Source organism: Corvus moneduloides, chromosome 10 (genome assembly GCF_009650955.1).
Source record: "Corvus moneduloides isolate bCorMon1 chromosome 10, bCorMon1.pri, whole genome shotgun sequence".
Taxonomy (NCBI): domain Eukaryota; kingdom Metazoa; phylum Chordata; class Aves; order Passeriformes; family Corvidae; genus Corvus; species Corvus moneduloides.
In genome coordinates this window covers 20,916,006-20,941,009 of record NC_045485.1, presented here as the reverse complement: position 1 = coordinate 20,941,009, position 25,004 = coordinate 20,916,006, and the positions used below count along the sequence as shown (strand labels likewise).

The window sequence follows — 25,004 nt, the reverse complement described above, 5'->3', positions numbered from 1 at the left end:
TCCCTTCTTTCAGTTCACATAATTGAAGTCAAGACCATTTTCAAGTTGAAAAGAGATTTTGAAATATTTGAAGCCACAGACAAAGTTTATTTTTAAAACATATTTAAAAATTGCACAGTTATAAATACAGGTAAATAAATACAATTTAATATGTGGAAAAGAACCCAAGGAAGGCATGCTTCCATTACAGTACAAAAATACTACATTAAGTGTGGTGCTCTGCAAATAGTCATCTATGACCTTAATAAATTTAACACATCCAGTATGCACATCATTCTTTTTTGAGGAAATAGATTATTTTAAACAGCAGTGCAGGGAAACACCAAATTAAAGCATCAGTAAACTATAGGTCTGTGTTTGATATTATACACAGCTGATAATGCACTAAGCATACAGAGGCAGAGTTACCTGTAGTAAGAAACTGATCTTTTACCCCGTATGTTCTTACATTCAGATTCTTAATCTGGGTCAATATGAGCCTTTGGAAGGGAATGTAAACATTCAGGTGTCGGGCTGAGCTCCCACCTCGGCAGCGCTGCCAAGCCCTGCCCCTGCACTTCCCCACGGACACCAGGAGTTCAGGGAGCACTGGAAGTGTGTGCAGCAGCAGGGCTCTTCAGATGGCCCAGGTGAAAGTATCTGCCAACCCTATAATCACTTCTTTCCTCTATGTTGGCTTAAAAATAAAGCCAAAAGAACTGATGCAAGATTGCAAAGGTTTTCAAACAGTTTACAGCATATAGAAGAAGCCACACAGAATGCCTCTCAAAACTATATAGTTTTATTTTACTCTAGATATGTTATACTCTGATATATAAAATATATTTATAAATTTTTTTAATTTTTCTGAATTTACAATAGCTTACTGATATTAAAAAGGCTATTTAAATTAAAGGTTTAGCCAATGTTGATGGCATTCTGTAAATGTAGAAGGGGAAAAGAGATCAAAGCACATCAAGTCTTGACCATGCAAGCTTGCTCAATGGGCTGTCACATATTGCAAGCATTTGTAATGTTACAGCATATTTTAGGAAAATTTAGATTCCTTCTGTCTCTTTCCCTTGTCTAATACTTGTTACTTTGTGGGCTGAGGCTCTGAAACTTCCCATGGATTCTCTGACATGCCTGTTTTTCGTTTTGCCTGCGTTTGTTCAAAGTGTCAGTGATGTCTTCATGCATGGCACTCCTGTTCTCTGATTTATTTCACCAGTCCAAAAACCAGTAGAACCATAATGAAGGAATCTGATTCTAGCCTAGGTAAGGTTTGAATAGTAGATAATACTGTATTGCATATCCACCATTTTTTTTTTCACAACGTGCAGTGCATTTTGTCTTACCATTTTTGTGAATACTTGGTATATTATTAACATTTATTACATAAATTCACTGTACAGACTGCTAAGCTGACAACACTGGTGACCAGAAATCACATTTTTTCAACTGTGCAGGTAATTCATGCGAAAATAACTAATATGTCTCATTTTGCAGATGCATGTTTGGGCAAAAGAGATCTACAACCAATTTATGCTTTGCTCCATTTCTCACTGGCTCCAACAGACACTGATTTAGGCCTCAGGCTTTGGCTCTGCTAGTCATGGCAGCAGTTGTTATTTCTGCCATGGAGGCCTGTGCTCTAGGATACCTGGCTGTTCTGTGGTTGAGACTAGAGATGAAAATATGAAAATCCAAACAACCCAGCTTCACTGTGAAAGCTGTGAAGATTTAGCTTTTTAATTCTGGAGAGGGTACTAAAACATGTCTGCAAAAGCTGTTACTACAGATGTCTGTTATTAATTAAACACTTGAAGCAAACGTGAAACCCACAACACAAAGTGAATTCTAAGGATGGGATTTTAAAAGGGCTCTGCATTTGGTCTAGCCTGTTCCAGATAATATGAACAACTCAGATTTGAGTTTGGCAGATGCAAAGGACTTTTAAAATATTCCACAGATGATATGAATCAACAGTTTAAGAATACCCTATGTGTGAGCCTTCTGCATGCATTCTGTAAACACATGCTCAGGTAGCATTGCTGCATGCTCGGGGTTAATATTGCATAGTGGTTACTGGTTAATGTAGTTGCATGCATTATTGTTGTGTGAGGTTTTGTGTCATTTGAACCTCCCTCTCGGTGTTTTTACAAGTGCAGTGATTTATCAGATCATAAGAAATTACCACTAGATACAGATATGTTTATGTGTCTGCCTAAAAGTCAAATCGGTTCTTCAAGCTGACATAAACCAGTCTGCGGCCACGAGGCTCCTCAGTTTAAAGAGGTCAGCCAGAAATGAGCCTTTTGCCTTCATTGCAAAGCCTCACTCCCAAAACAATCCCTGTGATTGCCTGTTCAGCCTGTGCAGTGGTACCAGAGCCAGCCCTCTCCTGGGAATACTTGCATGGGAGCTGATCCTGCAAAGTGCTGAGCACTCTTGTGCAGACCCCAGGCTTACAGTGTTCAGCAGTTTGATGGATCAGGCTTCTAGGTCACAAGTATTCCTAAAGCTTTGCAGAGGACGAGGACAGTCCCAAGCTGGGGTTAGGAAAACATTTTTTTAATTGCATGAAATATAAAATAGAAAAAAAAAAAGATTCAAAAACTTGGAATCAGTTACCTGGCAGTGATAAATCACCTCTGGAAAAAGAGGAGTAACAAGAAAGGACAACAGGGGTGGGACATGGTGATACACCATTGCAGCACTCTAATTGAGCCTCACCTCATAGATGCTGTACAGCATCCTGAAATGTCTGAGTCTCTCCTCTGCTGAAATTGATAGTCAGGATGTGAAACTGCTTCCCTAGACCTGAGCCACCTCGTGTTTGTGTTGCCTTCCTACCCTGCCGAGTGGTGCCCTCGCCCCTGCAGTGTGAGACAGTGACACCGCCCTGCTCCCAGGTAGTGCAAGGAATGCTATTTCCCGTCTTCCTTCCTTGCATACCTGGGCAAGTTAGGGATGGCAGGAGGCTTTGACTGGGTCGAGCTCCCAGGGAGTGCTGAGAACAGGACCCAGATTTGCTGTCTCTCACTCTCAGGCTCAATCTGCTACTGTTCAGCACCCGCCTTATTTATCCCACCTCATGCTTGGTTAGAAGCAGAAGTAGATGAATTTTCTATTCAGGTTGTTAATATGCTGCAGCCTCCTCACATGTTTCCTCTTGCTGTTCCAGGCAAGAAGACAAACTTGCCCTGAATATTTAAGGAACGCCAAGAGGAGGTCAGCTCAAAGCTGTATCTAATCCCGTCTGCTGCACTGACAGTGCTCGGCGGAGGGGGCTAACAGAGCATGATAAAGCCCAGAAGTCCCAAGAGTTGCTGGGCCTGACCTGTTAGAGTGAGGTAACCTCAGTCTCCAGCCACTCTCCCACACTGACCAGGCCAGGAGTGTGTGAGATGTGTCACTGTCCCTATCAGCCTGCCCTGCTTTAGTCTTTCCCAGTGCCTCGGTCAGTGCCACATGGTTGACTGGCCATAGGCTACCTACAACAGGAGAGAGCAGCTGGGATAATCTCCAAGGCTGTGCACCTCTTTGGACAGGCTTTGTAGCCCATGTCCTGTACAGCAGAGCTGAGATGGGCTGGGGGCTGAGCCTCCCCTGGGAAGGCAGAGTTCAGCCCTGGTGAGTTGTCTCAAGGTTGTACACACAACTCGTGCCAGTCCCATGGGTGTGGACATATCTCAGCAGATAAATGTAGTTTTGAGAAGTGTATCCCAGGATAAATCAAAAGCTACCTACTCAGTCTGTTCTTTTTGGAGAGGCTTGGACTTGCATTAGGCCTTCCTAACAATTTCTGTGTTACTCATGTACAGGCTGGAAAAGATGTTTAGTGAACTGCCATGAGAATCAAATAACCCTTGTCATTCTGACTCTGAGAAGTCAATAACTTTTTATTTATTTTTTTTAATTTTTAATTTGGAAGCTATGAAAATAATGTCCCTGAACAGCTAATTCCTCTGGGTTAGCACTGATTATCCTACACCACAGCACAAAGGATATTCTAGAAGAACTTGTGTGATGGCAGGGCATCAAGCAAAATCTAAGCACATATGCCTTTGCTTTACAGCCTCTTCTCAAAGCTGCCTCCCTTCTCTCTTATCACTTCCCAGATTCAATTGCACTGCACCTTCTGCTCTGCCTTATCAATAAAGAGCTGTCATCACACATCGCTGTCAAAGCAAAAGAGCAAACTGTTGTCAGCAGATATGCATACAGCAGCCCACTTAGCTAAAGTGACATTCCCAGGCAGCCCCATCCTTAGAGAAAGCTGCAGGAATCAGTTATGAAACACCTGATAGATAAACAGGAATATATGTGTAAACAATGAATTAATAAAGCACTCTTAAAAAAATTCTGTAGCTGTTTCAGCATCTCTATTCTGTGGGAGAGAGTGAGGGATAAGCCTTTTATTTTTCTGATGGCAATTATTTTAATTTAACAACCTATAGATGGAGATTAGATGCAGTGATTACGCTGTCTTACATGGAATTTTCCTTTAAGTGGTGTCTCAAAATAACAGACAGCTGCAAGAAACTTTAGGTTTGTACTGGTGAAACTGTCCAACTCCCACAGAGCATCTTTCTCTGTGATCTGTGCAGTTGGATTTCTTTTTTTATCCCTCTGAGCTGGATTTTTCTTTTAATGTTGTTTATAGGAAATCTGCTATTTGTCCCACTTTAACACATTCCAGTAGCTACTCTGCACATTGAATTCCTGACCACAGATCAACACATATCATTACACTTTTTATCTCTCACTATTCAGGAAAAATATTTAAAATACCAGCAACTGAAAATCACCTCCTAAAAATTTCTCTTCCTTCTTTGATTGATGCATTCACCCTGAGCTAAATGTGTTTGATTGTAGCTGAATCAATCCATTCATCAGGGATTGGTACTGCCCCAACACTGCTCCCCATTCATCCAACCAGGGAAAATTAAGATGGTGTGTTTATACACACATTTGCAAGTAGCTACACATACTGGTGTTATCTAAGGATTTTCTCTGGTATCATGGAGGTCATGGAGACAACCATCAAGCCTTGGTCTCAATCCTACAAGCATTATATAGACCAATTTCTTCAGGGAAGGTTTTCCCTCAAGCATGGTCTGCAGGCAGTAACTCCTGTGAAGATTTTTCTTCATTTGCAATAAAGATCTGTAGCTTATTATGTTCTGAAATGACATTATTTGCATACAACATGTATGTGCATGCACATGCATGTATATGTGTTCTACCTGATGGATGCATATAATAATCTTTCTAGTTGTTAATGCAGTTTATACAGTATTTGCATTTTTAAACATAAGAATATTGAAAACCCTCTCGTTACATTTCAGGAAATGACATTTGGTCCTCTCTGCCAACAAGGCCATCCTGTACATTCCGTGGTTGGTAACTAAAATAGAAGCATAGCACTATTTTACAAAAAGATTAAAGTGCATAAGTACACAGAAAGGTGCAGACCCTGCCATGAGCTCCTTCAGACTGTCCGAGATCAAGGACAGCTGGTTTGAACAGCTGCAATTCCAGTGCAAATTGCCCCTTCTGCTGGCAACACTTGGCTTCCACAAATGTACCTGGCCTCATCCCATAGCCCTCCATGGACAATGTTCCTCTTGACATTGCACATGGCTTATGAGCCTGCAGAACTGGGCCCAAATTACTCAAGGTACCTTTGGAAGAAAAAAATTGATTGCTGGCTAATGAATATATTCAAAACCAAACACATTCTTTTTACATGCATCTATTTTCAGAGCTGTGTTAAAAATGGACCTTGAGAAGATTTTTCATCAAAGAAACCAAAGGATAGGGAATCCCCACTGTGGGGCAAAGTGGTGTCAGCACAGTGCAATGAGCTACTAAGCAGGTTCCTTGGATGCACTGCTTGCCATTCTAATGTGCAATAACCATTATCTAGGTTTCTTCTTAAGATACTTTTCTTTTTACAGCTGTATGTATATAGAGAGATATAGCTTGCATGGGATGAAAATTCTTCAGAAATTGCTCTTTCATCTAGTTCAGGGTTTTGTCAGATTAGCCACAGCTCATTTCAATCCTTTGAGTTTGAATTTATTTACACTATTTTTGTGCTTTTGAACTTTTCCTTTATGAATAATGTCTGAAAGAATTCCCCTACTGATCTACAGTCATGATCTTTTGGAAAATGTGGTCATTTGGGGATGAGTAATAAAAAAGTTCTCTGTTTTCTAATACAATTTAATCAATTTTTGTATCCTTTTTATTACGGCTCTAGATTAAAAGCTCTTAAGAGAATGTCTAGATCACCCACGTTGGCAGCTTGAAATAGTTCTGGCTGGTCCATCATAGACAGAGCAATCCGAAGTGCTGCCCAAATATTGCCTGATAGTGCAGGGTGGGGAACCTGCTGTTGATTCCTGCTTTTTCTTTGCAAACTGAGAGCAGTGAGGAAATTGCTGACAGCCTCTCTGTAGGGAAGAAGAAGAAAGAAGCAAACAATATAATTTGCTTAACAACTACAGGCAAACTTTCTAAAGTTCCATGCCAGGCTCAAATACATTATTTTACAATGCAGTTCATCAGTCTCTTTGTGTGTTCTTGTTTGATTTTCATTAAGCAGGAGGGCATGGCTTTTGGTAACGCAAAACTCAGGCTGACCAAACATTTGGGGGTACTGTCCTCATTGCAGCAACACTCCATCTTCCCTGTGTTAACCTGACAGCTGGGACCCTGGAATATCACCTTCATTCCTGAAGGATGTACTGCAAGTGTTTTTAATGGCATGAACTACTTGAAGCAGTTTAACTGAAGTTTTGCTTTTAAAGACAGGCTCTTGTATTTTCTTTTACAAAAGCTCTGAAGCGCAGGACTAAGTTTAAATGAGAGAACAATCCCACTGATTGTAAAAGTATTTGCACTTAGAGCTAAAAAAAATGCTTTTTAGTCCTTTGTGAAAAGTTATGACAACATTTTACAGTAGCTGAGATTATGTAGCTACATTCTTTTTTTCTTAGATACCTCCAGCTTGAAAATGAATCTTCACTTGGCACTTGTGATGCCTGACTTTCTGTTTACACATTTTTCACACTCACCTGTATGCCCCTAGGTTGATGCAGCTTATCCCCAAGTTGTATCTGGACCTGATAAAGCCAGGTTGTATTTCCAAAGCTCGTGTGTAGGCCTCCACAGCTTCTTCGCTGCGATCCCCGTTTGCCAAGGTTGCCCCAAGGCGGTTCCATAACGTATAGTCCTGGTGAGAAAAGGAGTTTTCTACTGTAGGTGTCAAAAACCAGACATAATATCTCATTTTGCTTGCAAAGGAAGGAGGTCTGCAGAAAATAATAGTATTGTATCTTAATTGACAAGGAATGTGAGGTTCTGACTCGTGATCACAGGCAAATTTATATATTTAATACCATTAATCAGCACACAGGTAGGAATTGGACATGCATAAATCTGCTTCTAAACAGGACTGTCTTGTAATTAACATTTCTATTTCAGGTCTTAAAATTTTAATGGCAGAAGTGACATCTCATTAATAATAGCCTGATCCAGACAGGAGAAAGGAAATGGCCTGTAAAACTAAATTTTTTAAAATGTAAAAGTATAAAATGTACCTCTGGTCGAACAGTTAAAGCAGCACTAAATGCATCTATTGCTCTGTTAAATTCTCCATTCAGGTGAAAAAGAACCCCGAGTCCCGTCTGCAGGTCAGGATCTATCATATCACCATTCTGGTGAGCAGCCTCCAGGTACAAGTCCTTTACTTCTTCAAGTAATGAGCTAGACAAGGGTGAAAAATAATTAAAGACCCATCATACAGTTATCTACAAATATTTCAATGTTGATTGCATAGCTGGAAATGAAAATTCTTGTAGTGGATTTATCAGAAGTGTTGTACTCCTAAAATTTGTAAAGGAGCTTCTTCATCATGGCAGGGGTTTACATCAGGGTGCTGTTGTAAACTCACATCTGAAACAAAAAAAGTTCATCTATGAAATGAAGTCAAAGTACAGCCATGAACCCAAGTGGGAGGATATGAAGGTTTTTTAAGACTATTCAAATTAGATGAGTTTCTTGGACATAAAAGAATTCTTTAGTGGCAAAAAGAGTACCATTCTTAAGAAGAATAGATAAGGGACCAGCCAAGACCCTCGAAGAAAGATGCCTAACATAAGACTTCTGTGCCCACTGTAGCTTCTTGAAACCTTTCTACTGACAGCACCAGATGTCAGCAGGATGAAGCCAAAGTAGAATAACACGCTTAGCAATTAAGCAGAACTTGCATATTTTATTTTTGCTCATATGAAATTATCTTGTCAACCCAGGACTTGTAAGTGATAAGGGTAAAACATAAGGCCTGTCTTCAAAATGACAGGCAGTGAGATAGCCCAAGTTCTGTAAATCATGTTTATGCCTTTAATGACTTCATTATGCATCTCACAGTCCAGAGGTACTTGTTTATTGACCTCATGATGAAGGGCTGCCAACCCATGAATTGTTTTGTTATTTAAAATGGCTGAGGACAAATCAAATGGCTGTGTTGTCTCTTTGTTAGAACCAGAACAGCTTTTAAACAGGCAGATGCCACCTCTCAGTATTCTCAGTGGACTGAAGCCACGTTGCACTGCAAAATGGCTCATTCCTGGGTTCTAGTGGCTGGGCTGGGATATGGGAAAAATGGTGAACAGTAGGAAGAACACACACATGTAGAGCTGGATAAAGGCTTAGTATGGATGTGGAAGCAGCTGAAGGATGAAGTTGCAGGATGTGGGAATACTGAAGCAGGAGACAGGGACAGAGGAAAGTGATGGGATTTGAAGGGAAGCGTCCTTTTTTAACTGTTTTTTTGGCTTTTTTGTTTTTTAGGTTTTTTTTAACTTCCAGGGATGGCATAAAAGATAAAGCCTTCAGTCATTAAACCAAATGTTCTCTGTTGGTTTCCCTCTCCTGCTGTTAGAGACATGTTCTTCCATCACAGGGAACAGGCTGGACTTCTACAGAGCAAGGGGACACAGCAGGCATCCCCAGTCCTAGGGATATCACTAAAATTTCCACCATGAGGATTTCCACTGCAATTACCTTTCATCTGCTGTCTTAGACATCCTCCTGGTAAGTGCTGGGGACCCTTTTTTGCTTCTCACTATATACTTGTATTTTGGATTTTGCTTTATCCAGTTTCTCAGGGCTTGATAGGCTTCTTGTTGATGGCCAGTGTTGGTGTAACTCACAGCCAGGGCCATCAGAGCTTTTAGGTTGTTTGGCTGCAGTTCCAAGCACCTAGGCAGAAAATAAAAAATATATTGAGATATTTCTGCAGCCAAGCACAATGCTTGAATTGTTCCAAAATAATCAATATGAGGAAAATCACAATCATCACTGTTGCTCTTTTGAAAACTTGGGGTGAGTAAGCCCCTACATCAGGCAACCCCTTGGATTTCTATCCAGGTAAGCTAATAAGCGACATATAAATAAGTTTGAGTATCCCTAGGTGAAATAACTTCATGGTTAACAGTGCTGATGCAATTGAATCAAATGGAAACACAAAAACCAATTACAGAAAGATAATAACAATGATGCTGATATTTTGGGGCTCACATTTCATGTACAAGAGTTCTGTGATCTTCACATCTCTATCAACCTAAAAATCTTTGCAGTTTAGCATTCAGCAGCTGAAGGGAGCTCACTCCAATTAAGAAAACCTCTTCATTAAAGGATAGACTACAGAAAATATGCCAAGTGGATGGAATATAAAAAAGGCACTTCATTTGCATCATGCCTAACTCATATTTATTAGGCCGTGTAAGTTTTCTTTTGTTCATGTACTTAAATTACTCCATGAAATATTGCACTTATTTAATAAAACAGAAATATTAATCACTAGTCATCCCTCTGAAGTCACTGGGAGTTTCCATATCTGTGTCAATGCTCTACTCAGCTAAATAAATGCTTCACATTCCAAGGTAGGAACGGTACTAAATATCCCCAGGTCTCCATTAACCAGCACTCATCAGACTCCAGATTCAGGACTGATCTCCATCTACCTTTGGAGGGCCACGATGGCTGCCTGCTCATTTTCATTTTCTGCCTGTGTTATACCCAGGAACTGCCAGGCCTGCGAAAATAATCATCATTTAGTTTGTTAAATACATCCAACTGCAAACAGAGTTACAACTAGTATCACTGTTAATCACAAAGGTGAGGAAAAGCAGCAGATCTGTCCAGCACTAACCACAGATTTTTCTACAGTGTGCACACCAACAGTCCCAATCAATGCAGTTCTGAATATCTTTGGGCCTAATAAATATTTATAGTCAATGAATGCATGGGTATTCCGTCAGTGTATGATCACATGCTGATTTCTTAAATTTGAGTTGCTGTACATTTTAAATTTTGCTACCATTTTATGGAAAATAGAGAAGAAGTATTATTAAGCTGTATATTATATATATATTAGGGGGTTCTAGGGAGTTTGGGATTCTCTGCTTTTTTGAAATATGCTGTTTAATTTAATGTAGCAGTAGATTCAAAGAGCCCTAGATACTTACAGCACAAATATTTTTAATATTTCACAAAAAACAGACTTTAAATATAAACTCATTGAAAACAGCAGCATTGAAGAAATTGATATAACTTTAATAAGTTTTTTCAACAGTCTTGTTAAATCATCTTTTCAATAGTGGTGTTTACAAGATAGTTTGGAAGCATCAGGGTATGAAGGGAAGGTTTGAAATATTTCAAGCAACAGTATTTCAAAATCAGATTCTCATTCTATGAAGAACTCATTTTTATCTATTTAAAGGCATACACTAATTCACAACCTTTAGAATCCAATGTTTCAGTCAGTCATGACTAGCAAAGGCTTGAGCCCAGAATTCATTCCATCATTCCATGCTAATGGGAGTTCCCTTCTCCTTTGCCAGTACAAGGCACAGCAGTGAATACCTCTGCATCGTTGGGCTCCTGTAGAATTGCAGCCTCCAGGTATAAGATTGTAACAGGCAGGTCACCTTCTTTCATTTTTTTCAGTCCTTCCTCAAAAGCACCAGGCCAGTCTTTGAAGGGATTCTCAGTGTGGAAATAATAACCCTGGAGAAGAGAGATAATGGACCCGTGATGAACAACAAGTTGCAGGGAATGACAAGTCTAAAAAATGCAATGACTCACCATTTTCCAACTGGATGTAAACAACCTTTGTTCTGTGGAAATGGCACAAGCTGCCCCGTGGAATTTCAATGACAGAAAGTGAAAAAAGTCACATCACTGGACATTTATGTTTTGACTCTCTTTATTTTTACTTTAGCTCTGAAGTTATACTTACTGGTACTTAGACTGGGCTCTCCATCAAAGGTAGTGTCAACAACTCACAGTGCCTGCACTAACAGCAGAACTGAACCTCTGAGCCCAGGACATCCAATCTGATGGTAAAATACACACACCAAGCAGCTGAGTCCCTGCAGTGCTCACAACCTCATGGCTGCTCAGTTAAAATCCTGAAATCTTCAATTAACCTTCCAGATACAGAACAGTGTTGCAAGCACCTGAGTTTATTTTAGTATTCCTTTAAGTTTTGTCCTTTTCTCTTGTCACTGCAGTATGAAAAGTGTGTGCTAATATCAGCTCCATAATAGAAATCATATTAAAATATGGAGTGGAAGGAATGAAGAAGAGAGACAGAATCTCCATAACTCTTATCTTCAACAGTGTTTGAATGTGCCAGCCCAGGTAGTTTTATTTGGTGTTTTTCCTTAAGTTCCTGTCTTCAAAAGTGCCCATAATCCAGCAGTTTGCTTTGTGATCCTTTCAGCTGAATGCAGGCAGTGTGCAAGTCTAAATAGATTCTCACTGTGGTAAAGTCTTCTAAATCTGCCCCACTCACAGGCAATTAAAGAGGATGAGCTCTTTTGGGTAAAATCAGCTTCTGTGTCCAAAGAGTTTCCTTGGGTTCCCTGGGATAGCTGAGGCTCATCTCAAAGTTGCACAGGGAGGATGTACTGCAATAAAAAACTTGGTGTTACCTTCTCAATGGTTGAGATGGTGACTTGCCCTGGTGCTTCCTGGTTCTCTGAAATCCAGTTTCTGCGAGCCATTTCTTCCCATTCTGCTTGCATTTTATCCCAAAACTCTGTGTCAGACTGGAAGAAATGGAGGAAAAGAGAAAATGAACAACACAACTTTAAAATAAAGGGTTTTGTTTTTTAAAAAACTTTTTAATTTCTTTCTACCAGTGGTCTGAGTCTGTCAGTTTGCTGAGCAGTATTAGTTCTATTAATAATCACACGGACTGACATACTGCATCTCCTGTTTGGAATTCCATATAATTAAATTTCATCTCTTATATTGGAATGCATTTTGTCAACAGAAAACCCTTTATCTCAGAGGCAGTGTATGTCCTATTTGAAGCAGGATTTGCAGCAGCTTACACTCCATCTTATTGATGCTAACAGCAAATTGTTACATAAAATTTGAAGGCAATTAATGCTGCAAGTCCCTGGACAAAGAAAAGAAAGAAAAAAGAAAGAAAAATCAACTCAGTGCATATGCAAAAGAAAAACAATAGATAAAACAGCTTGAAAGACAGCAAGCTTTGGTCACTTTGGTATATTCAGCAGCATTTTCAGCTATGAGAAAGAGAAATGCCAAAGCTTAGACAGAGGGTGTTTGCATAAGGGATGTAATATAAATTGGGCTTTTTGACATAGTGGAGAAATGTTAATATTGCATTGTATACTCTGCTGGTGAGAGGAATCTACAAGGGATTATAAAACCATACAGTGAGATTAATATTCAGCTGAAAGATGAGAGAAAAATGCATGTACAAGGGAAACAGAAATTATGAAAACCAGACAAGACCTAGCACGACAAATGAGATTAGCAACGACCAGAAGGAAAGTGGCTACTAGAAAATGATGCCAAGAGATAGAAATAGAATTAAAGAAGGGGAGAATCCAAATTAAGGTGCTACTTTTTCAGCCTCCACACTAGTCATGGGACTCTGAAAAGGAGATCCAATGCAGAATATTTACAGAGCACTATGAGCCTTTCCAAAATTCTCCAGTTCCTACAAGGATATGGCCAGTGTTTCAGTGAACTGACAGCACTGGGGGCACAGTGTCTCAGCTTATTTATGTCAAAGACAACAGCACAAATAAATTTATTGGTGCTTAGACAGAACCATTTGAGAGCAAGGTGCTAATCAAAATTAATTGAAGTTTTATGAACTGGTCCAGATAGTTTTGTGTGAGTCTTTATTACAAGGCTGACAATTTTGCTACTGCTCCACATGTGCATGATTGGAGAAATAGAGCTTAGACTGTGATTTCATGGCTTGCTGCAACCCCCCTTAGGTGCTTGGAAAAAGGAAAGCATACTTTCTTCCTTTCAGGCAGAAATTCAGGATTGTCTGAATCATGCAATTATCAGATTTGTGCAGGTATCTGCTATGTTCCTCTGTGGAAAAGGAAATAAATTGGGAATCATTCAGTCTTGGAGAGGAGATTCACTCAAGGTAATAGAAGTGAACAGCCCCTGACCACTCTGTTACACCACTTCAGAATTTGCTCACATTCCAGACTTGAAGAAAACTCATTCTTATAAATAATTGTGAGATTGTGATGAAATGTCCATTTAGGGTTTGAAAAGGCTGGGATAATGAATCAGATCACTCCCTCTTTAACACTTATTAGCCATGACCAGAGGCACTTGAAGCCCTAAAAAGATCCTGTTCAACAGATGCTTCCATCAACTGCTTCTCATTCAGCTCAAATCTATGCTGCACTGAAATAAAAATCATGTGATCAGGCTTTTACTAGCAGTAATTTTGAGATTCAGCATGAGGTAAAAAAAATGAAAATTTCCCTTTCCTTCAGATTAAAATCAATAAAACTACTGAAAAGTAATTAGTCATGCCTTTTTTAGCCAGCTTAATTTATAGAAATAATTATATATATATATGTATTATATTTATATTAGGATTTTTGCTTGCATTTTTCCCACAAAAATCCCTTATGAATCAATGGTATGGAAACATCAAATCACATTTCTGCAGATAGTAAGCAAGCCTATAAGTGGGTTTGGGACTTAAATTCAAATTCTGCTGTTTAGTTACATATTTACCATTAACACAGAAGTTCACTGTGTTTGCACTCCACATAAAAAGCCAGTGAATTACTGTGCTCTCAAGTAGCCACCTTGAATGTCCATCTACAGTGACTCAAAGGAGGAGGGAAAATGCAATGAGTAGAAGACCAGCTTTGGTATAAGGTCTCTCAACTCATCCTACAGCACTTGGACACAGGACCAACAGTTATTTTGCAATGATAGGAAAATATTTGTTTGTTTGGGCCAAGCTATGGCGTTCAGGGGACATTCAGCACGAGGGGCTTCTGAAACTGGTACAGCAAAGCTGCACTGAGCACCTGGACCAGGCACTGCCCCAATGCTGCGGTACCAATATTGACAGCAGAGCAGTTTGATGTCTTGAGAAAGAGAATTGTAAATATTACACAATGTTTGCTGAAGGCCTGAGTCTGTATCAGCTGCCATTAGTAGCAATTGTTTCACTGGCTTCAGTGGCAGGAGGGTTAAATTGATATTAAGCCTTTCTGAAAACCTGGCTTTGGATCAAGGCTCCTAGATCTAATTTTAACTCTGTTTTAGTATTTTCACCACCGGTGTCAATTAACCTCATTTCAATGTTTTTGCCACCTTAAGGCTGGTGAAGTGCTCGGAGGAACCAAAAGTCTTCAGACCAGTTGAACACATTTAACACATTCTCAGATCATCTGCAGCAGTTAAGTGGAATGACAACTGGGAAAAATGTTCATATCATCTGACTGCTTCCAAGCAGAAAATTCTGCATTTTGTCAAAGAGGCTATTTTTACTCTTAGTATTTAAAAATATGCTGAAGCAGTTAAACAAATGGGAGGCAAAATATTTCCAGGCTCTTTATTTTCTATGATCCAATGAAAATGGGCAGAGTATGTATTTATAAATTTACCTATTGTGATAACTTTTAGATTTTTTCCTGTCTTGTATTGACAAAAATTAATTTGCAGTATTCCTGATTGACCAATGGATAAGAAAGGTTCTGTCATTTTTCTCTGAATTACTGCATTACCATACTCTTTGATGTGAAAGACACAGCAAGTTTGCTTAGCTATGTGAGATTTCCTTAGCTGGTATCTTCTCAAAAATCTGAAAATTTAGCAAAGTTTAGAGATAAAAAATATATATCAAGGCAAAGATTCCCACTGTGATTTGAAAGAGTATCAAATAAAATGCATCTGAATGATTCAGGTTCCTAGTTCCCAATTTAAAAAATGGTTTGGACAATCTTAGGCCCATCCAAAGAAATGTCTCAATAGTGAGACAGGAATATTGTAGGTACAGAAATTACTCCAACCAGTACTCATGGGAACCACAAAGCTGATGGTCCTGGACTATATTTTCCCAGGCTAGAATAAATGAATCCCATCTTTTTCCTTTATTGTCACATAATTTATCTGCAATGTGCTCTGATGCTTCAAAACAGTACATTATACAGCAGATGGTGCATGTGACATTGTGTTGTAAATAAAATGATGCTGGGAAGGACAGCTCAAAATTTCTTATGCATAAGCTCACAAAACAGTGTGGCATCTGCAGTTTAATCAGAGAAATGTTGAATAAGAAAATACCAAAACAGCTTTTTTTCCATCTCTGATACATTCCTCAGTTGGAAGTTTTGCACCTACTTACTTTCATTTTTATTTATTCTAACTCATCACCATAGGATGGTGATAAAACAATTGTTTTAATGGAGTATAGGTACAGGATGGATCTGAATCCCTATCCTGGCATTTTCAGAAATTCAAAAGTACCAATTTTTGGTGAAACAGAACTAATTATTAGAAAGATTGTGTTAAAACATAGTTCTTATGGCACGTGGGAATTATTGAGACAAAAAATCATGAGGCAAAAATCAAATCCAATTTCCAGAATAACAGAAAAGGTAGTGGGGTCTGCAAGGACCCAAACACTGCAAGGGAATCTGGAACCTCTCTAGTAAAAAAGCTATTTTACTCACCACTTTATTCTTAAAGGATTCCCCAATGGCATAGACATCTTTACACCTTCTTAAGAAAGAATTACCTCACAAATCTTCATTAATCTCAAAATTTGACATCTTAAAACCATTCCCAAAGCTCTAAAGTGAATACTGGGTAGAGGATAAAGTTTGGTGTCTTCATTTACTGAATTGTTAATTAATTCCTTTCGAACTAGGCCACAAAGAACCTGAGATTTACTTCCTTTTCTTGATCAGTTTTCTGGCTAATCTTTCCACTTGGAGCTTTCCCAATTGAAGAATATTACAGAAACATACGAAGCCTAAAAAATGAATTTTTGAATGGTATCTTTTCTCTGCTTAAGAAAGCACTAATCTTTCTGAGATGGGCTCCAATTTATTTCAATCACTCTAGCTTTCTTACCACTTCGTTTTAGCTGGGATGAAAATTCAGCTCTTTTCATATGCAAATGGAAGTAACTGCTCTATAAGGTCTTGAAGAATCCTTTCCTTTACATTTTAACTACCTGGCCCAAGGTTCTACTTTAAGCAGAAAGAATAACTTAAGGCTGCCAGCTACAGCTGGGGAAACATTTAATTAGATTCTTTTTAATAGCCATTTTTGAGACTACTTTAAAGTATTTTAACAGCCTGTCTCTGTTGCCTCAGAATGACCTTTTAGTCTGCAGGGGGGTTTTTTTAAATATATTCTCCTCCTTACTTTACTCTGCAAAGTAATTCAGTAATGTCTTGTAATCTGTTGTTGGGCTCAACTCATTTTTCTTTCTGCTGAGTGTCTGGAAACTCCCCATCACACAAGTTGCTGGCAATTGCAGGAGTACTGACATCATTTGCTTAACCACTAACTCTGAGATAGATGCTCAGCATCAGATTCCCTGTGCTACCTTCACAGGTCACAGCACAGCACGTCCCACCCTGAGGATCAGCCTGCAGTGCAATTAGGAACATCTAAAGCATTTTAAGCAGTGGCAATTTGAAAGCAACTCCCTCCTTTCCTGCCAGGAGCAAATGTGTATGATGTGTGACATCAAAAACATCTCCTGTGCCTCACCAGCAGCTGTTTATGAAGAATTTATTTGATCTGGAAAGGAAAAAATGCCTTCAGTGCTTAGTTTGTAGAAGAGCCAATTTACTGATTGTGTCCATTTTAGCCTTGTACGCTGAGACAAGATTTCTTTGTGTGTGCAATAAAAATCCCAAGAAACCATGGTGGAAACCCTGCATCTCACCATAGCATATAATGAAAAAACCAACAAATCAGGTTAATGACTTCAACAAGAAATTCTGTTTCTAGCTAGAAGCCAGTATCTGATTTAGGCATCGTTTCATTTGACATCAGCCAATATTAATCTAGAATAGTTCAATTGTCAACACTGGAATTAGAATGGTGTAAAACTTGAGTTACAAGAGCACTAATATGCATGACTAAAATTTAAATCTAGACTCAAATATCCCTGAAGTGTTCCAGATGGTTTGGAGATTAATGAGCCTGTAGTCCTTGCTAAAACTAACCAGTTTTGAGGAACTGGTTTCACAGCATCATCCTCTGCACCCTAAAAACTCGTTTCAGTGGCTGTTATATAATTTAGCCTGAAATTCTGTCCTTGCTGGAATGGATCTGTCTTGGCTCTTTGTGGTGATGGGATTTTGAAGGGTTGCCCATGGAACCCCGGAGAAGATAATGATGCTCCAGATCAATGCTTATATCTAATTTTTTGTTGAGTTCTGCTAAAACACCTGTATTCTACTTTGTGTCTAGACAGGATCAATTTGGACTAGTGGTATAAGACAACACTCAAGAGATGTTTTAGATGTTGGAAATGTGGAAGTTAGTGAAAAAAACCAGAAGTGCAATAGAACTATCCAAATACCTTTATCTTTTCAAACTAAATTGATTTACCAGGAAACAAGAATACTCCTGAGCTCAACATTCTGCCACCAGTTGTAAAAATGTGGAAATGGTGTGTTGTTGGTGCTTATGTCCAGCTCTGCTTTACACCAGGTGCTTGTGCTGTTCATCAGTGATGCTGAGCTCTGCTTTCACAGTGGGGACTTGGTTTGTGTCTGAGCTTAAAGAACAGATAGTACACAATTGCTGGGGAGAAATGTTTCCCTCTTTAACTTGTGGTTTGGAATTAGCTACATTTATGGGTCATTTATCCACTTGCTCTAGCAACAAAAATTCAGCTTAAAAACTTGATTCTGTCTAATCTTTGTTTATAGCTAAGGGCTTTGGATTTCTTTTTTTTTAAGAGACAAGGTGATATTTAAAGTTGATAACTCCAGGAACTGTGCCTTTTCTCTGCTTTAAATAATCCAATTCCAACTTTCTCCTTGCTACAAAATCTGTAGAACATCAGCTGAAAATGAAAAGAGTAAATGAAATAATACCTCAACAGCTGCCTTTGCTCTTTCAAATTCCTCCTCCAAGGAGTGATTTCTGGAGAGAAGAGGTGTTCCCCAACGCTGCTCCTTACTGGACCGTGCCTAAAAAAATAAAAGAATAAATCAGAAAGGCATGATAGACTCTCTGCCACATTTCTGAGTTACCTCTTTAATTGCCTAGAGCCCCAAATGGCCTTTCCCTTGGGGAAAACTTCTTGTTTCCCTGCATGAATTCCTCTGAATTCTCTTACACTGTAGCAGACACACTTCTCATGGGAAGCAGAGTAATTTTTTCCAGATTTTTCTTTTCACTCAAGATGTGTGAAAGATAAAGAGACATCCAAGAAAAGGCAATGCAAGGGTTGGTCTATGAAAGGAGACAGCTGACTATTTTACCTTCCTTATTCCTTCTGCATTATGACTGTGGTAAGGCTTTCCACTGACTATGATCCAGGAAGAAAACACTTTTTTTTCCCTGCACATTTAGGGGTTTTCTTTCCTGTTTTCTTTTGGGATCACATTGGAGAGCCAGGTTTGCCCTGGATTTCACTGGAAGGAAAAATCCTTTTTACAATCAGCATCTCTCTTATGTACCTTACCATTGGTCAATCCCATTGGAAGCACATAATAACCTTCTGCCTGTTCTTTTTCTGAAAACAAGGGGGGTTTTTTTTACAAAAAGCACTGTACAAAACCTAACAATATTTAAGGATGGCAGAAAAAGCACAAAGTGGCCTAACCTTGCTAAACAAAGCTCTGACTGCTAATCCCTTCCCTAGTGTTTGTCAGGAGGTTAAACTCATTAGCCACTTGTGTGCCCTTGCTTCAAATTGCATTAATTTCCCTGATTATATTTCTGATGGCTGTACTTGTAATATTCAATTTCTATGAGCCACACTGCTAAAAGGCTAATTTTTCTCTCCTCACACTCATTGGGCTGTGCCTGCAAGTGTTGGAATGGACACTGCTGGGATGGAACATCTGACGCATTTCTGAGCTCTCGTGTACGTCGTGTGTAATGTATGGTCAAACACATTTGTCTGTGGTTGTACACACATGGTTTTTTCCCTAGAAAGATGAAATTCATTTGTCAAATGAGCCCTAGGGTTTCTGTTTTGTTCCTGAGGCTTTGGTGTCTCAGTTAGAGACTGATGAGTGGAATGGACATTGAGTGGATGAAACACTTAAGGTAAGAAAACAACGATACAACACAATTTCTGTGAGAAGCACGTGGTGGTGGTGGGCTCTGTGTGTGTTCTCTTGTGCTGGCCACTGGACTTTGGTGGGCCAGGAACCTCAGAGTGTGAGGGAATGTCTACGTTGAGGATCTGTTGTTTCTGCTTTCACATCTTCTACCTCTGGTCCATGTTTGGAAAATACTCTTTTCCTTTGGTGAGGCCAGGAAGAGATTTCAGGTTGTCATTCAAAACAAACCAAAACCCAGTCCTATACACGAAAGATTTATTTTGACTGATTAATAGAATTTAGGGCAGAAGAGATAACTGGTTCAGATCATTCATTTGTCTATATATCACATAATAGCAACTGTCACTCAACAGCCATGGAATCAAAATTATGTTCTTCAGAGAACAAACAGAGATTGTCTGGAATAAACGTATTTGAGGAAGCTTCTTGGATTTAATTTAAAGTTATCAAGAGACCTTAATGTCATCACTTTGTTTGCAATTTGTTTAACTGCCCTCCTTGTTTCTCTTATTAATTTTAATTTTAGTTTCCAACTATCATTTCTTATTTTTTCTAGTAGTTTAAAATACTTTTTCATATTCCTTATTTTCTCTGTAGAAAGATACCGATGATTTTAATCAGGTTCTAGGGATATAAAGACATTTACTTAAATAAAACATTTCACTATTAAATATTTTCAATATGAAACATTCAGATTTTAACTTTTTTTTGGTGTCACTTTTAGTCCCCCTCTTAATTTTTTATAGCCATACAGACAAACAAAGTGAACCCTTTATTCCAGCACCTGTCTTGCTGATTCTCTATACAGAAATCAGGTGATCTCCTGTCTCCCACTAATTATGTTTCCTTCTACACACTCCTCTTCCTCTAGTACTGCACAGGGAACACTGCTGTTGTTTCAAATTGCCTTCCAGCATAGTGTTGTAAGCAGAGCCTGCTTTCTTGCTCTGAAATGTGTGATTTTCCAAGGGACTGTATTGCAATATGTATTTATACAGATGCCTTGATCACCAGCTCCTTTTTAAGTGTCCCTTATTTTAATTTCTTTCATTCCACTGTTGCATCATATGGGAATTTTCTGAGATTGGCCTGCATGATTATTTTCAGATCAATAATACTGAAGAACGTTGTTTCTCTTTGGAATCCCAGAACAATCCCTATGTGATCACAATTCCTAGTAAATAACTACTGCTCCTGGGACCTCAGGTTGGCCAGTTTTAATCTGTTTAACAGCTGCTTTATTCACATTGTATGGTGCCAGTTTTACAATCAGAATATGACATTAATTCAAAACTCTTGTAGAATATCACGCACCAACATTTATCAAATTGACCTGTAATCTGATCAAAGAATTAAATTTGTTTTTCTTGACACAGGACTCTGTTGATAGGCACTAATTATGTTCCTGGCCTTTCCATTATTTATGAGCTGTCTCCTGAAAACAGTTTGATTACTTCCGCTTCTTACCCATTTGTTTCCAGTGACTGCCATTCCTTAGGTCAAGGACAATCCTGTAAATGAGGATGTTCAGACTGAGCTGTAGTGCAGGAGGGCAGAGTGAGCTTGTAGGGGCAGCACAGAGGTGAGGGGGAAGAGGACAGGAAGCACAGAGATTCCCTCCTCTGCCACATGGCAGAGTATACACTTCATCCCCACATCGTCCCCACAGAAATATACTTTCTCCTCCATTAAATGAACAGCAGGAGGGGAAAAAAGGTCATTAACAAAAGCCACATAAGCTTCATTTGCATATAGCCAGTGTAGAGTCGTACTGTGGGTTGTGACACCCAGCAACGAAAAGCCCCACGAAAAGCCCCAAACACGCTGCCTTTTGCCAGCCCAGGGAGAGGGGGTGGGAGTGGAGGGCCAGCACTGGAGATCTCCACATCTCACATCTTCAGCAGGTGATGGGGTGGGACTCTGCAGGTGCCTTCCCTAAGGGAGCACCACCCAGGTGGGTCAGGGTGGGATGGCTGTGTCCGAGGCTGGACACTGGACACTGGACACTGTGGTTTGATATTCTCACCTCTCTACAGCCAGCTGCTGTAGCTGATCATGGCTTCTGTGTTCAGGGGAAAAACCTTCCACTCCAATGCATTTGCACACACTATCCTGCACTTGTATTCTCCTTTTGTGCTATTGGACCTTAAATGTTAATGAGAGGCTTGAATTGCAGTCTTAACTTTTGATCAAGTCTTCAAATAATGAGCAAAGTCTGTCCCTTGTAACTCTTCATTTCCTTAGAGTAAGTGGCACATCAAAGGAAAGTTAGGGCCATTAGTCTTTCTGTAGCTATTAATTTCACATTAATTTCACATTCTAAATATTGTTGCCTCAAACTGGAGATTTCTAACTTTTACAAGATTTGCACTATACCTTTGTCTAAGAGTGACAATTGACATATTAGAATTAGGTACAGATTTTTAGCTTGTCAGGGGTTTTGTCTATTCTGTGTGAGCAATGAAATATTTAAAATGCCCAGGAAAATATTTAAAGAGTTAAAACATGAGCAGACTTTATGCACAGACAATGGAATATATTATCTCCCTCTGCAGTTTGTAATTTTAAGATTAAAAATAAAACTTCAACCCCCCCCCCCACCAAACGCATTAGGATGTCTCAGTACCAATAAAAGCATAACAAGGAACTTTTCAGAATGGCAGATAAAAGAAAGAACAGGGATACTTTGGGCCAATGCAGTTTAAGAGTTAATAATAGGTAAAGCATGATGTGAGTAAATGCTGAGAAGCAAGACAGCCACACCCAGTGACAGCCACCAGTGACCACTGCCCATTACAGCCTTCAAACACGTTTCTCCCTTAGTAGTTCAAGGCCTGTCTTTTGGATTTTGTATTGGCACAAGTGCTGGTAAACACAGGATTTTGTTAAGAAGATGGCATAATTTTAATGAAAATATGACCTAGTTACTTAGCATTTCACTTTGAGGAGCTGAATCTGACATGTCAGAGATGAGTGATGAGGTGATTGGGAAACTGCTGATGGAAACCTGCAGCAAGTTTGACAAGATGAAATCTTTGGGGTACGGCAGAATGTGTTGCATTTGCAAAGGTTACCTTTAAATGAGATAGACAAGACCTAGAGAGGACAAAGTATGGAAAACATATGCTTTGATAAAAGCCCTAACGTGATTTCTTTTGCAAGCAGATTAAGAACTTGGTCAAGACAGATGAGCCTGTGTGTTGGGAGCTGACAACTTTGACAGTCCAAGTACAAGCAGGATGAAGCAGGCAGTGAACAAAACCACTACATTTCTAAGTAACCTACCTAGAATAAAAGCACATTCTCACTTCAGGTCATTTCTCTGAACTAATAATTGCCAGTATAACATTTTGTTGCTCAAATGGACAACAAGTTTGAAACAAGCAGGCTATGACAAACCAAGACAAAACATGAAATGCACCAAGACAACAGATAAGAAATTTAGTTTCTGCTTTTTTTTTCAAGTTGGCTTATTCAACTTCATGGTTTTTTATTTTGAGGTATCAGCCATTTTACAGGACATTATGGAGCCTCAACTGACTGAATTTAAACTGAGTGAAAAATGTGGATTTTTGCATCTGCAGTTATTCTAGTGGAAAAGAAACAGGAAATGGACTATATAAAGTAGAGATACACTGAATTTGTAATTGCTTTTACAGAAAGCCACAGCATTTAAATTCTGTGACTGTCTACTTGACTTACACACATCTTGGTTGAGCACTAATGTCTTGGAATTTAGATCTACTGAAGAACAGCTTCCTAAAAGAGGGTCAGATGTGCTTCAATATGAGCTGGACAAAGTATGTGAGAACACGCCATCCATTTCAAGTGGATGACATTGTGCAATAGATCTTTTCCATTACTAAGATGTATAAATCTATTGTAGAGAAAGGAAAGATATCATGCATTACAATTAGTGTGAAGCATTCCAGAGGGAAAAAAAACCCTGTTTGTAATGTAGAGATGGCAGGGAAGTAAGGGACACTTTTTTTCCTAAGAAAAACCCAGAAATGGATCTGATAACTGGGTTCTATTTCTACTTTCTGAAAAAAAAAAAAAAAAAGGTGTATAATCTCAGAATACACACTTGGCAAGTAGTGTCTCATTTTTTAATTTTCAAACGAGGCTATTATTTTCCATTAATTTCCAGATTTTCTATCTGACAGAAAATTTTTGAAGTCCAGGCCTAAAAACAGCTGCGGAAGGGGAGAAAATTTTTTTCAACTAAAAGCTAATCCACCAGAAAACTCTCTCTTCCCCATTCCAGTGGCAATGGCTGAAATATTTCAGTTAAAAAGTGAGAAGCAGCAAAGAAGGTGTGTGAACAACCTGATCTATCTGAATGCATATGTAAATATTTGCACCTGTATCTGCATACATACATGCAAGTCTAAGTAATAATTTCCAGCAAGACCTGTCCGATACACAATACAACAGTGGAATTGGGCAAATCTACAAACCTTTAGCCCAGAGCCCTCCGTATTAGAGTTCCTTTTCCAGCAGAAAAAAGTCCTGTGACCACACTGCTCTCCCACCTGTGGAGATAAACTGCTAATGAACATTGGTGTAATGATTGCTTCCTGTTTTCCTTAGCATTTTCCCAATTCTGGGGATTCCTGCCTGACCAAGAGACCTAAAGAATAGATATTTAACTTGGGTAGAAGATATTTAACATGGTAGAATTCAGACTAGAAGTCTGAATTTCAGAACTGGAGGAAGGGAAAAAAGATGGTGTTGTAAACTGTAGTTTGAAGTTTTTCCCTCTGTACAGGAAGGTCACAGTTTGCTGCAGTATTAAACTCTGAATGTTTCAGGTGCTGACATAGTTAATTGCACAACCTATTCATTTCAGAGGTGTGTGAAGATATTTTCCCTGATGATCCTGAAAATACCCCTTGAAGAGTTCTCCCAGAAGGTCAGTGGTTAGCCAGTGGGGAGTTCCTCCTTGCCTTTTTATTGTTAATAAACCTACCAAATCATCTTACCTGTATTGCAGGTGCAAGTTCTAATTCTGATGCTGAATCAGAGTCCAAGGCACTCTTGACATTAGTCAGCTCAGACTGTGATCTGTTTTCTGTGGACCTAGAAATAATGCATTTACATACTCAGCACTAGGACACGCTGCCTTATGTCTTTCAGGTTCATAAGCACACACTGATTAATCAGGTTATTTCTTTCAACTGAATTGTTTAACTTGCAGTTATCAAAAGTGCCTGGACCTTCCTCAGTGTTCTCACTCTTCTACTTCACAGACAGGGAAACTGAGGCTAGACAAAGACATGAGACTGTGCCTCAGCCAGTGTCTAAAAATCAATCACCACAATAAAGGACTTCACTACATGTCTTGGTAGAATTCTCGCCACCATTTAT

At 39.1% G+C, this 25,004-nt stretch overlaps 1 protein-coding gene across 13 annotated transcripts in view; it reads right to left on the bottom strand.

Moving 5' to 3' along the window:
• Positions 1-72: 72 nt before the first annotated feature.
• The window catches only part of PEX5L (peroxisomal biogenesis factor 5 like), a 108,082-nt gene continuing 83,150 nt past the window's right edge, over positions 73-25,004 (bottom strand). For 9 of the 13 annotated variants that reach the window (XM_032120281.1, XM_032120292.1, XM_032120288.1 and 6 more), the window contains 10 exons: positions 24,620-24,716; positions 24,095-24,169; positions 18,435-18,530; positions 11,994-12,110; positions 10,921-11,064; positions 10,020-10,090; positions 9,058-9,255; positions 7,593-7,758; positions 7,068-7,225; positions 73-6,443 (listed from right to left, as the gene is read on the bottom strand). In XM_032120281.1, the coding sequence (XP_031976172.1) occupies positions 6,239-6,443; positions 7,068-7,225; positions 7,593-7,758; positions 9,058-9,255; positions 10,020-10,090; positions 10,921-11,064; positions 11,994-12,110; positions 18,435-18,530; positions 24,095-24,169; positions 24,620-24,716 (1,327 nt within the window). In that variant the 3' untranslated portion in view covers positions 73-6,238. The remainder of the gene's footprint in view (positions 6,444-7,067; positions 7,226-7,592; positions 7,759-9,057; positions 9,256-10,019; positions 10,091-10,920; positions 11,065-11,993; positions 12,111-18,434; positions 18,531-24,094; positions 24,170-24,619; positions 24,717-25,004) is intronic. The other 4 variants (XM_032120284.1, XM_032120290.1, XM_032120286.1 and 1 more) reach the window with 1 other exon arrangement.